The sequence below is a fragment of the Lotus japonicus genome, chromosome 4 (assembly GCF_012489685.1).
Source record: "Lotus japonicus ecotype B-129 chromosome 4, LjGifu_v1.2".
Classification (NCBI taxonomy): Eukaryota; Viridiplantae; Streptophyta; class Magnoliopsida; order Fabales; family Fabaceae; genus Lotus; species Lotus japonicus.
In genome coordinates this window covers 7,061,899-7,075,958 of record NC_080044.1, presented here as the reverse complement: position 1 = coordinate 7,075,958, position 14,060 = coordinate 7,061,899, and the positions used below count along the sequence as shown (strand labels likewise).

Genomic DNA, 14,060 nt, shown 5'->3' with positions numbered 1-14,060 from the left:
AAATTAATGTCTTTTGTTAATTTTATTCTATTTTTATTTGTTATGAAGTGTGTACTTCTTCTTTTGATCCAGTGGGGAACTTTGGTGAGGGGTCAGCTTCCTCGGAAATAATTCAAAGAGATGATACTAACAATATCAATAGGAATCCTAACTTTGATCTGGCTACGACACAATGTATAGTATAAAACTTTTAATTTTCTAAAATTGTAAATTTCCATTGATCAAGTTTATAAATTATAGTAATTGATTTTGCAGCATATGCTGATCTTGGAGAAATGAACATGCCATGTAAGCATTGTGGAGCTGTTCTTTGGTATCATGAGAGAGCGTTGAAGGCAAGAGATTCCAGTTCTCCTGATTTCTCTATCTGTTGTATGAAAGGGAAAATTATGCTACCGTACTTGGCGGACTCCCCATTACTTTTGTCTAACTTGCTTACAAATAATGATCCAAGGAGTCGTCATTTTATGGACAACATTAGAAGTTATAATAGCATGTTTGCCTTTACATCCATTGGTGGTAAAATTGATTGTGGCTTGAACGATGGTCGTGGACCTCCTCAGTTTGTTATAAGTGGTCAAAATTATCACCGCCTTGGTAGCTTACTTCCATCAGAAGGTGACAATCCAAAATTTGCTCAATTATACATATATGATACGAGGAATGAGGTTCACAATAGAATTAGTCATTTCAGGTATGTTGTATTTTTATTAAAAATTATATTTTGTTTGTGTATTTCAAATTTCTTGCTTATTTGTTCTTTATATTTGATTCATGAAGTGATTCTGGTGGTAAATGCAATCTTGAACCTGGATTAGTTGGTGACTTGATTAAAATGGTTGATGAGTACAATGTACTAGCCAAGTCATTTAGAAGTGTTAGAGATTATGTCGAAGAAGCTAATCCGAACCCGGTTGCTCTAAGGTTATTCAGAAATCGTGTTCATGATCCTAATACATACAATCTCCCAAGTGTAGATGAGGTTGCTGCTTTAATCGTCGGTGATTTTGATAGTTCTGACTGTGGTCGTGATATTATATTACGCTCATCAAGTGGGAAGTTTGAAAGGATTTATGAGACTCATTCATCATTTTTGCCCTTGCAATATCCATTATTGTTCCCTTATGGGGAGGGTGGATTTTCAGATGAAATTGGATTTTGTGGCATTAATTATAGTAACACAATATACAAGCGTGAGAACCTTTCAATGCGTGAGTGGGTGGCATTTAGGCTTCATGAAAGACAATTTGAGTGCAAGAGGATAACCATGTCTCGACGTTTGTTGCAACAATTTGTTGTTGATTGCTATTCAATGATTGAATCCAATAGGTTGAATTATATAAGGCTCAATCAGAACACTATCCGAAAAGATTTTTTATCAGGGATTGAGGATGCTATTACTCGGGGTGATACTGATTCGTCAACTCTTGGTTCTAGGATATTTCTTCCGTCCTCTTTTACTGGTGGCAGACGGTACATGTTTGACAATTGTCAGAATGCTATGGCTATCTGTGGAACTTATGGATATCCTGACTTGTTTCTTACCATGACATGCAACCCCAAGTGGCCTGAGATTGATCGTATTGTTACAACGAGATTTTTGTCAGCCTATGATCGTCCGGATATTTCATGTCGAGTCTTTCGTATCAAATTGGACCAACTCATGACAGACCTTAAGAAGGGGGAGTTTTTTGGCAAAGTCATTGCTGGTAATGTAGGCATATTTATATATGTTTATTTTAATTACTTGCATATCAGTTATTATAAATTAGTATTAATTCTTTATTATTATTAGGTATGTACACCATTGAATTTCAAAAGAGAGGTTTACCACATGCTCATATTTTGTTGTGGCTTAGCCCGGCGGACAAGCTTAAAACCACTGAAATGATCGATGCAGTTATATGTGCTGAGTTACCAGATCCTGATTTATACCCTGCATTGTTTGAATGTGTTACGAATTATATGGTTCATGGACCATGTGGATTAAGTAGAAGGGATTCTCCTTGCATGAAGAATGATAGGTGTTCCAAATTCTTTCCAAAAAAATATGCAGAAGCTACATCTTTTGATAGTGATGGGTATCCTATATATAGGAGGAGGAACACTGGTGTTTCAGTTAATAGGAGGGGCGTTGATTTAGACAATGGTTTTGTTGTGCCCTATAATCCCAAGCTTCTTATGAAATACCAGGCTCATATCAACATTGAGTATTGTAATAAATCAAACTCTATCAAGTATCTATTCAAATATATCAACAAAGGAGTTGATAGAGTAACAATGTCAATGTCTGCTGGTAGAAACAATCATGATCAGAGAGTTGAAGTTGATGAGATCAAACAATATTATGATTGTAGGTATTTGTCTCCATGTGAAGCTGCTTGGCGAATATTCAAATTTGAAATCCATGATAAATGGCCACCTGTTCATAAACTCACGTATCATTTACCTAGGAAGCAAGTTGTTTACTTTAAGGGAAATTCATCAATTGAAGATGTACTTGAAAAAAACAAGGTTAAGAATAGCATGTTCCAGGCGTGGATGGAAGCGAATTCCAAGTATCCTGAGGGTAGAGGATTAACATATGTAGAGTTTCCATCATCATTTGTTTATGATCCGAGTAGCAGGTCATGGCATCCCAGGAAACAAGGTTTGTCTATTGGCCGTATAAACTTTGTGCCTCCTGGTTCAGGTGAGTTGTATTACTTGAGAATGTTGTTGAATTTTCAAAGAGGGTGTACTAGCTTTGAAGATTTGAGATCAGTCAACAATAATGTAAAAGACAATTTTCGTGATGCTTGTGTTGCATTGGGGTTGTTGAAAGATGATCGTGAGTACATTAATGGTATATTGGATGTGGCAACCTTTGGATCTGGTTCGTATTGTAGAGCATTATTTATTTCATTCCTCTTGGGAAATTCCATGTCTAATCCTGTCAAAGTATGGACGGAAACTTGGCATGTATTGGTTGATGGAATCCTTTATGACCTTAGAAGGAAGCACAATAATAAAGGTATACATTCATATTACCTGAAATATAATTATCCTTATGGAGTATTACCTATTATTTATTTATATTTATTTTAATGATTATGCAGAATTGAATATTGATGAAGAACGATTGAAAGAATTGTGCTTAGTGGAGATAGAGAAAGTTTTGATGATAAATGGTAGATCATTGAAAGATATTCCTAATATGCCTCATGTTGACCCCAGTATTCTGAATCAGTATGGTAATGTTCTACTATTCAATGAGCTTAACTATGATATTGATGAGATGAAGAGGCTGCATGTTGAATTTTTTAATAAGATGAATAGTGGGCAATCCAAGGTATACCATGAGATTATTGATGTTGTTAATCAAGATAAAGGGGGTTTTTTCTTTGTTAATGGACATGGTGGAACTGGCAAAACATTTTTGTGGAAAACATTAACTTATAGGCTACGATCGGAGAAAAAAATTATATTGAATGTTGCTTCAAGTGGTATAGCTTCGCTTTTACTCCCTGGTGGTCGAACTGCACATTCTTTGTTTTGCATCCCACTTAATGTTAATGAAGATTCATGTTGTGGGATTGTTCAAGGTAGTCCCAAAGCTGAGTTACTTCAGTTAACAAGTTTGATTATTTGGGATGAAGCACCAATGGTTAGTAGATATGCGTTTGAAGCACTAGATAAAGCCTTGAGAGATATAATGAGAAACTTTGCCCCTGATAGTTTTGATCAACCATTTGGTGGGAAAATTGTTGTTCTAGGTGGTGATTTTAGACAGATTCTACCAGTTATTCCTAAGGGTACTAGAGCTGAGATTGTGATGTCTACCATTAACTCATCTAGATTGTGGAGATTTTGTAGGGTCCTTTCATTGACTGAAAACATGCGTTTGCTTGGCAACTTGAGTGATCATGAGATTGAGGAGGTCAAATCATTTGCGAAATGGGTATTAGATGTTGGAGATGGAAATTTAGGAGCCTATAATGATGGTGAGTCTATGATAAAAGTGCCAGAAGAAACATTGATTCAACAATCTTCTGATCCTGTTTGTGATATTGTTCAGACTATGTATCCTAATATTCTTCAGAATATTGGATGTGCTGCTTATTTTCAAGATAAGGCTATACTTGCTCCAACATTGGATGCAGTTGATATTGTTAATAAATATGTGTTATCTTTGTTTCCTGTTCATGAGATGACATATTTAAGCTCAGATTCAATATGGGGTGTTCATGAAGAGGCTGGTATTGATGCTGGATGGGTTACAACTGAATTCCTTAATGATATCAAGTGCTCTGGTATTCCGGACCATAAGTTGGTTTTGAAGATGGGTTCTCCTGTGATGCTCATGCGAAATCTAGATATTTCCACTGGATTGTGCAATGGAACTAGGCTTATTGTTACCCATCTTCGTCCAAATGTTGTTGGATGTATTGTTGTAACAGGAACACATGCTGGTAAGCAGACTTTCATTGGTAGGATGGACTTGATGCCAACTGATCAGGCTATGCCAATTAGGTTCCAAAGAAGACAATTTCCTCTTATTTTGTCATTTGCTATGACTATTAATAAGAGCCAAGACCAAACACTGTCAAATGTTGGTGTTTATTTACCAACTCCAGTGTTTTCACATGGCCAATTGTATGTTGTTGTTTCTCGTGTGAAGACGAAATCTGGTCTGAAGATTCTAATATGCAATGAGGATGTTATGCAACGAGATGTAACAAAAAATATTGTTTATAAGGAGGTTTTTCAAAGAATCTACAATTGATTTTTTTTAAAATTTAGATGTGTTTAATTTTTTGTTTTGGTTGAAGATAGTGTTGTACCTTAAGAATATTAATGTTATATATCAGAAGATTACAAAATATACATATGTGATTTGATTTATTAATGTTAATAAATAATATATTTAAATATATTTAATCATAAAATTGGTTGTTTTTGTATATCATAGAAACGTTTACTATCGCATGAACCAATTAATAAGTAAAATATAGAAATTATACACGAAATGTTATTGACCGACTTAAGATTATGTTTTCTTAACCTAAACGTTTTTATAGGTCCTATAAACAGCGGGGATATATTAAATAAGAAATTCCAATGGTATTATAATTGAAGGAATATGTTCATCTTAATAAGATGAAAAAATAATTTTATTAAATTGTAGAACTGCTCGTCCGTGCATTGCACGGAAACGGGCTAAAATCCTAGTAGAGTATAAATCTAGGGACTCAATATTAATCGAACATTCGCATATTTTATGGCCAGTAGATTTTTTTGATTACAGGAGAAAAATTAAATAAAGAGACAAAACTAAATGTTATAGCCACTAGATTGAAGAATAGGAGAACGAAAATTGTTAGATAAAAAACTTAGTAAAAACTCTTCATTCTTCGCCTCCTCATCCGTCGGGAGCGATCATCTTCAGTAGTTTTGGTTGAACATGATAAGAATTATCAATTTTTGCATTCTCCTAATCAAGTTGGTCTAAAATCAGATAGGGCTCTAAGTTTAAGTGCAAGAAAATAGAAAAATCCATGTCCAAGGCTTAGCTTTCCTTGTATTAGAGCAAATGACAGTTAAAACTTGAACACAATATTTTCTGATTTCTTGGCCTTTTACTTCTAAACCTTTAGGATTTTGAACCAACTTTAGTAGGAGAAGAACACAAAAATCAATCATTCATATCGTGTAAATCAAAATTGTTTGCACCTGACAGATGAGATAGTTGAAGGTGAAGAAGGGGTTTTGTTGAGAGATTTGCAAAAGCAGAGGAGAAAGTAAAGTGGTGGTTGTTGTAGTCATTAGTGGTGGTGGAGCCATGGTCACTTCCGCAAAAAGTGGTGTCAGGGTTTGGGAAAAAGGAAGAGGAAGAAAATGATCCAAAATTGATGATTTTTTTTTTTAAAGAATCAAAACCGATGAAACGTGGACATCCCTTTATCTGACTAAGATTAATAAACTCACCATGTGAGCTGATTACTGCACAAAAGATGGTCTAGGTCACAGGTAAGACATCAATGAAAAACAAATTGCAGAGACGAATACTAGCTTGACAATATTTTACAGGGACTAGAAACATATTCAACCCAAAAGTATTGGTGCTTGCTATGGTACCTGAAGGCACATTAAGGTGTGGTACCTAAAATGCTATAATTAATAGAAAAAAATACAATTTGAACTTAGAGGAAGATGATGAAGGAAGATTTGCAAGGTTTAACATGGATGGAGCATGGAGGAAGATGATCATGACAAAAAATGAACTTATATGATCTCTCAGAGTTACAAGTTAAACTTAAAATTCTAGTTTTCAAATCGAGCATTGAATAACATAAACAAACTTAAGAATAACATGTTAAAATTCAACAAAATAAAAAAATTGTACTTAAAATACTACACGAGGTACCCCACGACTGAAAAAATTTCTAGGTACCACAGAGTTCAACAAAAAAAAATTACTCCATCACCCGAAGCCAGAGAAAATAAAGGAAAAAAGAACAAAGACATAGAACGTAGAAGAGACAATCAATCTATTTACCATACCCAAAGCCATTTCATTCGTAGCATGGTTAAACACACAGGTTCAAATTTGTTTTATATAATCGATGTAATGTGAGCTCAATTCAAAATTTGATCTAAAGTATATAATACCAGATTTGTAATGAAAACAAAGTCACAGCAACCTTAAAAGATTACTAAACACAAGTTCATGAGGTATATAAAAGCTTCACCCAAAGTATTTGTAACAATATGAAGAAACTTGAAGTTTGTCTGCGGTTCTAATTTATTTCCTGTGCGCTAAACAAAAAGGGTTCAACCCCCATTTCTGTGATGGGGATGCATTAAAAGAAATACTATAACTATTTGAGCAGGAAACAAAGGACTCAGTTGACTGCGTTCTGTAAAATTTATGGACTATCCACAGAAGGGTTCAGTGACTTCCTCCTGTAAGCGATGACCTGTGAATTAAAAAAAAAAAGTGAGATAACAAGAGAGTGAAGGCTAGCACAGTAACAATGCCAAGAGGAAAATAAATGACACTTTCTCAGGACTTACCAGATGACCACAGACAGTCACATCAGCACCACTACTGATCAGTTCAGCCAAAATTTCTTCATCTCCTAGAAGACGCAAGTTATCCTTGGCTGCATCAGCAGTTCTTTCACCCTCCAAAATGCTGTTTTCTGGCTGCGATACCAACCATAATTCAACTTCATCCACCTGCAGCCCAGTTTTAAGCGCAACATGCTGTAGACGGAAAAACAGTTCAAGTTGTATCAGAAATAGACTACATGAAATTGTCTTAAGAGAGAGAGAGAGAGAGTAACCTCGCACAGCATCTTGACTGACATGGAAGGGTTCTTGCATACAAGGTATGGCTTCTCCAAACTTGGCACTGTTTGCTCATCCAAAGAGTCAAGCTTGAGAAAGACAGACACCTGAAATAACATGGGCCAAATGTTTAGAACAAGGGCTCAAGCAAAGAATAATAACAGCAGAAGAATACAAAATTATAAAAACGTGAACTTAGCAACTTTGCTTATGAACCTGGAATCTGGAACTAAATGTAAGTACAGGATTTCAATTCTCAAAAAGGTTGAGCAATCTTAAAAGCCAGAAGTTATGATAATCTGAAGTCCAGTGGTATTTAAAAAAATCACTACCCGGAGAGAAATGATTTACCTCCTCGTCATTATTTCCAGACGAGTTTCCAAGATGATCAACCAAACTGGCGAGGCGACTGCTTCTGGGACTCTTACCCCCGACTCGAGGGTGACTCTGTGGAGCATTTGTTCCCCAGGCAGGTGTACTAGATGCACTGATTTCTATACTCACTTCTTGAATATTTTCACCACCAGCTCCATCTGGATCAGTAGAAGCAGAATTCTGAGGAAATTGTGATTCTTGTTCTCCAAAAGTGTTGCATGTTCTTGGCTCAGTTTCTGTCCGCTCATCAACAGAAGATGAGTCCTTTCCCACATCACTATCATTCATATTCTCATTGTCATTGGATTCAGGAAGGTCATCAGCATTTCTGGAGTTTCTCCGACTCCTCTTCCGTTTCTTACCCAATGCTTCTGTTTGCCGTTTCAGAGTCTGGGCAATGGAAGCTTGGATCTTCTTACAAAAGATAAAAATTGAGTAATTAATATGCCAAAGTAAAAGTCTTGCAGTTAAGAAACAACAGTACAGAATAATCAATAACTTCATTGGTTAGTATTGATCATACATTCACACCATAGCAAAAGTTTTTCCACTATACAAAAGCATTTAATCCTTTTGAATAGTTATGACTGGTGCAAACTGAAAACTACAGCACAAATAAATAAGGAGCACTGGGATTAGACTATTTTCTTGAAGTTTATACACCATAGGCTACTTCCCTCTGCGTGTACTATAATGCGGCTTATTGAAACTATTAGAATTTGGGACTTCTCAACATACCCCTCACACCCAGGGCCATTTGGAATGTGGAATTTGCAGGAATGAACATCTGCGCGTGACCCATATATAAGTGGTCTCTAACAACTGGATTTAGGATAGGCTTGATGCCATATTAAAATTTGGGTTAGGCCTAACTCTACCCCAAAGGCTAGCTTCATGGTGAGGATTGCACTACCCTATATAAAGGCTTATTTGGCTATATCTCTAGTCAATGTAATGTGGGACTTCTCAACAGAAACACTAGAGGCAAAACAAGCACCCTACTCTATGTGTGGACTTTTTGTAATGCAATAGAAACAATCATGAGAATTCTTCTTTATTGAACATCCATATTTGAAATATGTTTGCATGAAGTCTCACCTTCTTGTTGTGAGTCATTTCATCTTCATGCAACGCCAATTCCTGTATAGGCCAGAACCGTGTTAATGTTTTTCATTTATACAGAATAAAACTTTCAGTCTATGATGTAATATGTCCATCTTACCTCTTGCTCATACTCTTCAAGATCTGGATACACAGCAGCAATCAAGGCATCAAAGTTTGGGTCATCTCTCAGTGAGCGTCGGCTAGGACAATGTGTACGGCAAGTTGGGCATTCATTGTTACTGCAATAAAACCAGTCCAGACTAAGCATAAAATGAAAAGAAAAAAAAATAGTAAAGGTTTACACCAAATAAACCCAGACCATCCCAATTACAAATAGATGATTATATAGATAGTGGTAGTTTGAGGACAAACCCTAGGCGCATGGATTTGTCAATGCAGTCTTTGCAAAAGCGATGCAGGCATTCCATTACAGTTCTTGTCTTTCGAATGATGCCTACACATACAATGAATAGTTTTGGTGAAAGAATCAAACAACCATTTAATCCAGTACTTCTGCACAAACCTTGTATTTTAAAAATACTAAGCATTATAAATAAGTCAGTGATCTGATTTCATTTAAACATCAATTGCATAATACAACTTTTGTGTCCATTTCAAGCAATCATTACTTTGTAATCAATAATCAATCTGAATTAATGAACAAGTTCAACATAAGTACCTAATGAAATAACCATAACTAGTATACATTAATGGAAGCTAGATCTGCCCTGACTTTCTTAGATAGCACAATTAGTAAAGAGTATACCCTTGGCATGCCTTGACCTTATAATGGGACAACCTCGGACTCATTCTAACATTTATATTACCAAAACAAAAAAGCATTGTCATAGTCTCATAGACTTTAAAGAATGAGATATAGTGTTAGATATTCACACCTGGAAAATATGTTAATGATGACCCAATCCATATTCATAATGCTAATCAAGTGATTTTCACAATTAAGTGATATAATAAGCCGGTTTAGGTCCCCTTAACCGATTGATTGTTACCTTTTTACTAGAAAATAAAATCAGCAAAACTATCCACAATTGCAGCAACAGATTAAGCAATCTAGAGTTAGTTATAAATTACATACCTAGGCAGATAGCACATTGAAATTGCTGGTGTAGATCTGACAAGTCTAAAAGCATATATCTGTAAATAAAAACCAATAGAGGTATTAGCATATGCTAGAATATAATATTTTACGGAGATGGAAAATCGCAAACACCAAGCTCCCAAGTCCTTGCCATAATATTTTATGCTAAGACAGCGGCAGGTCTTAAAACAAATACAGATCATCATCTTAAGTTATTTGATTCAATAAAAACGAGTCATCCTAGGAATGAAAAAGTGAGGACTTTGCTAAATTCTGACATATACATACCTTGTACAAAATCAAATCAAGGAGAAGGGGAAATATAAACAATTTCAAGTTACATCACAAGATAACAATAAATGAGAACATATCCATATCACATCTTTCTCAGGTGGAGCAAATTCAATCGTTTGTCCTGTAATCTCAGATCAATCTTAAGAAAAACAAAATTAAAATTTATCAACACGAAAAATTTCAAACATGGAAAACATATCGCAATCAGTTACAATACAATCCTTCCCCAGCAACCCCAATCGAGATTTGACAAAGGGGTAAAAGTAGCAAAACAAAAGATTAATCCAACCAACAGCATGCAGATTGATATAAGCCCTCATGCTAAAGCCACCAAAGCAAGCAAAAACCATCCACAACCACAAAATGCAGCACTTGTAAATAAGCGAAAACCTTAATGACACACACGAAAATCGCAGAAACAAAAACAAATCACCCCAGCGCAGAATCAAAAATTCAAAAATCCACATGCAATTCAAAATTCAAGCATCTGCATGATCGATCAAACAAAAACAAAAACACAAATAAACACAAAACGGCAAATTCTCAAAGAAAACGACAGAGTAAATGTGAAACAACGATTCAGTTTGACGTACTCGTCCTCGGGCTCCTCCTCACTGCTAGATGAATTGCTTCCATCAGATTCTGCAGAAACCAAAGAAGCAGCAAAATCATTACACTGAAAGAAACTGAAATGAAAATGCAATAACTAGTTAAGCAATTCACTTCAAAATTCAAAGAAAATCACACACCAGGTTCACTTCCACCGTTGTAGTTGTCCATGATCATAGTCAGAGCATCAGCATCAGCATCAGCATCCTCTTCATGAGGAGCATCGTGAGAGCGCTTCTCTGTTTCCATTGCCGTTGCCGCCGAACGGTGGCAAGGTTCAGAGTCTACGGCGGAGGCCGCGGTGGCGGAGGGAAAACGACGACGGTTACTGAGAGAGAGTGAGTGAAGAAGGTGATGAAATGAAGTCGTTGGATTTTCAGAGGGGTTTGAGTATTTATACTAGCTGCGATTGCAAAGGGAGTGTTCACTGAGCAAATAGGAATCCGCCACGTGTCACATTGTTAGAGAAAGTTTACAAGGGTAAGAAGTGAGAACTTCGTGACGAGTGTGGGGCAGGGGCATCAGGGGGATTTCATTATTCATATTATAGTAATTAATTAAATTGAAATTAAGGATAAGATATGATTGAATAGGTGTAATGTTTCAGAAAAGATTATATGTATACAATTATTAAAATATTTATGTCTAATAATTAAATTTCAGAAAATAGTAATTCCTTTAATATATTTTAAAAGATAAAATACAAATATGGTTATTGAATAAAAGGTTTTTAATTTGAGATTCTAGTCAAATATATGCATATACATTCACCAAAAAAATGCGTGTATTTTTTTATTTTAAAAATACGTGCATATACATACATAGTACATAGTAATAATATTTAAATATTAAATATTCATTTATATTAATAATTATTATTTTTTATCCTTATCTGAAGCAAATTTAAATAGTACATAGTAATTTTTTATCCTAGTCAAATTGATGTAGGGAAGCATACGTAATTTTTCAAGATTAAATTTTAAATAATAATATTTATGATAACATTGACTTGAAAAAACATTAATGAAATAATTAATTAATAAATTCTTTGATATATTTTAAAAGATGAAATACAAATATAGTTATTAATAAAAGCTATTTAATATTGTAGACATGTATATACATTCACAAAAAAAACATGTATGTACAAAATAAATTACAATAATATTTATATATCAAATATTAATTTTATATTAATAATTAATAATTAGTTGAGTTCAAAAAAAAATTAATAATTAATAATTAATTTTATGATAAATTTGACTTTACTAGACATTAATGGAAGAATTAATTAATAATTAATGAATTTCAACCAATTTAAATTCAGTATTTAATATTATTAAAATATTAAATATTATTACAATTTAAATGTTAGTACAATATTAATTACTTTGTACCAAAAAAAAAACAATATTAATTACTAAAATTATACTATGTATATTTCAAAAAAAAATTGGTTACATAGGAAAATTAAAAACGACAGAAAAACTAAACAAGCACATCCTAGCACAGAAGATGCACGATGTTGGAGGGTGGAATATACTTGACCAAACATTAATGGAAGAATTAATCAATAATGACAAATAGTCAAACATTTTAAATACATTATGTTATTAAAAATATTAATTATTTAAATTACTTAATGATGGCATGGACAATTAATTAATTAATATATATTTTTATGATGAAATTTACTTGACCAAACATTTATGGAAGAATTGATTACTAATTACTAAAGTTCAAACATTTTAAATACAATTATTATGTTATTAAACATATTAATTATTAGTAAAGTATTCATTGTTTATAAAAAAATTAAAGTATTTATTATTGGTAAAAGAATAATTATTAAAATTATGTATGATAGTATGAATAGTTAATAATAAGGTTATAATACTTTGTGTTTATTTTTATGATAAATTTGACCTGACCAAACATTTTAAATTACCTGATATAAAATATAAATTATTAGTAGAATAATAATTATTAATAATAAATTAATTATTAAAATTACGTTGACTAAATATTAATTAAAGCATTAATTAATAGTAAGTTACATTTCACTACCTTCAATTTTATTCATATGACACTAAACTTATCACCTTTGTTTAAGATTCATCATTCTTATATGCACGACATGTTGTCGGCAGGTGTGGCAAAATGGGTTTGAACCGCTGGGCCAGCCCGTTTGGCCCGTATTTTTGGCGGACTGAGTTGAGACTTTAATCTCAAATGTCAAGATATGGTCAGCCCAACCCGCCCCACAATTTAGCGGGTTGGCTCGTCACACCCTGCCAACCCATATTGCCGCTCTTGATGGTGATGAAGATTTGAAAGATGATGATGGTGGGATGATGAAAAAGCGGATGCAACTTCTTCCATTAGAGCATCTTATGTTCGAACTAAAAACTATGTTAGAACTTAGAAGTTCTAAACTAAGATTATGTTATTGTGAGATTGTTGGACTTTGATTTGTGCTTTTGTTGTTTCAAACATTTTTCAGTTCTCTTTCTCGTTTTTATTCTTTTGATTATTCATTTTATTGGGTTGGAGTACCCCTAGTACCCCCTTTTATACTATTTTGCTTACCAAAAAAAAAAGATATTTTTGAGTTATGATGATTGTGAATTTTTGCAACCTGTGCGTTGGTTATGAATTTGTGATTTTTATTCTTAGTGTAATTATGGAACTAATTCTACTAGAGATGAATCAAAATCTTTAATAGTAATATTAACATGGAACAAAAAAATATGGAGAAACCATGTCTTCTTGTTTAATTAGGTCTTAGTGTTGTAGTGTCATTAATTGTAAATTTTAACTTTTTGTCTATTGCACAAGAAAAATGGAGCAACATTTTTAACTTTTTACTAGTTGCACAACATCTTTTTTCATTGTATACATAAAGTGGGCTAGCCACCAACTTGTTTGCTCGTATCAACCCAAATGTGGAAAATGAATTAGTCCAACTCAACCCACATTTTGGTGGGTTGATGGTGGGTCAGACTCAGCCGGCCCAGCCAACCCATATTGCCACCCCTAGTTGTCGGTATTTACTTGGACTTATTATTTTATTATGTAACAATTAGGTTTCTCAAATCTGATTATGAATAAACACTTTGCAACAAATGCTTATTATCATAAATGTTTAATTAATCTGTTTATCTAAACAAACCATTCATTTTCTCTCCAATTCCTTATTTCTTGGTGCACTCTTATTTATTTTCATAATGGAGTTATATTAAACTCG

At 33.8% G+C, this 14,060-nt stretch overlaps 2 protein-coding genes across 2 annotated transcripts; one reads left to right on the top strand and one right to left on the bottom strand.

Moving 5' to 3' along the window:
• Positions 1-85: 85 nt before the first annotated feature.
• Positions 86-4,806, top strand: LOC130710142 (uncharacterized). The gene is made up of 5 exons (XM_057559299.1): positions 86-174; positions 256-694; positions 781-1,709; positions 1,796-3,013; positions 3,099-4,806. Exons 2-5 carry the CDS (start codon positions 276-278, stop codon positions 4,763-4,765), a joined length of 4,233 nt encoding a protein of 1,410 aa, XP_057415282.1. The 5' UTR covers positions 86-174; positions 256-275; the 3' UTR covers positions 4,766-4,806.
• A 1,860-nt stretch (positions 4,807-6,666) lies between these two features.
• Positions 6,667-11,156, bottom strand: LOC130714197 (putative E3 ubiquitin-protein ligase RING1a). Its single transcript, XM_057564086.1, has 10 exons — positions 10,954-11,156; positions 10,798-10,846; positions 9,908-9,966; positions 9,184-9,265; positions 8,930-9,050; positions 8,806-8,847; positions 7,684-8,118; positions 7,329-7,439; positions 7,057-7,248; positions 6,667-6,959 (listed from the first exon to the last, which is right to left on the bottom strand). Exons 1-10 carry the CDS (start codon positions 11,060-11,062, stop codon positions 6,909-6,911), a joined length of 1,251 nt encoding a protein of 416 aa, XP_057420069.1. The 5' UTR covers positions 11,063-11,156; the 3' UTR covers positions 6,667-6,908.
• Positions 11,157-14,060: the final 2,904 nt, after the last annotated feature.

Excerpts from the sequence above, each read along its gene's own strand:
- LOC130710142 (XM_057559299.1), top strand. The coding sequence starts at position 276 with ATGAACATGCCATGTAAGCATTGTGGAGCTGTTCTTTGGTATCATGAG. Across the intron at positions 695-780 it reads AATAGAATTAGTCATTTCAG|TGATTCTGGTGGTAAATGCA; the intron begins GTATGTTGTATT and ends TGATTCATGAAG. Across the intron at positions 1,710-1,795 it reads TTTTGGCAAAGTCATTGCTG|GTATGTACACCATTGAATTT; the intron begins GTAATGTAGGCA and ends TATTATTATTAG.
- LOC130714197 (XM_057564086.1), bottom strand. The coding sequence starts at position 11,062 with ATGGAAACAGAGAAGCGCTCTCACGATGCTCCTCATGAAGAGGATGCT. Across the intron at positions 9,967-10,797 it reads GAGGAGGAGCCCGAGGACGA|ATATATGCTTTTAGACTTGT; the intron begins GTACGTCAAACT and ends TTTTATTTACAG. Across the intron at positions 9,266-9,907 it reads TCAATGTGCTATCTGCCTAG|GCATCATTCGAAAGACAAGA; the intron begins GTATGTAATTTA and ends TTGTATGTGTAG.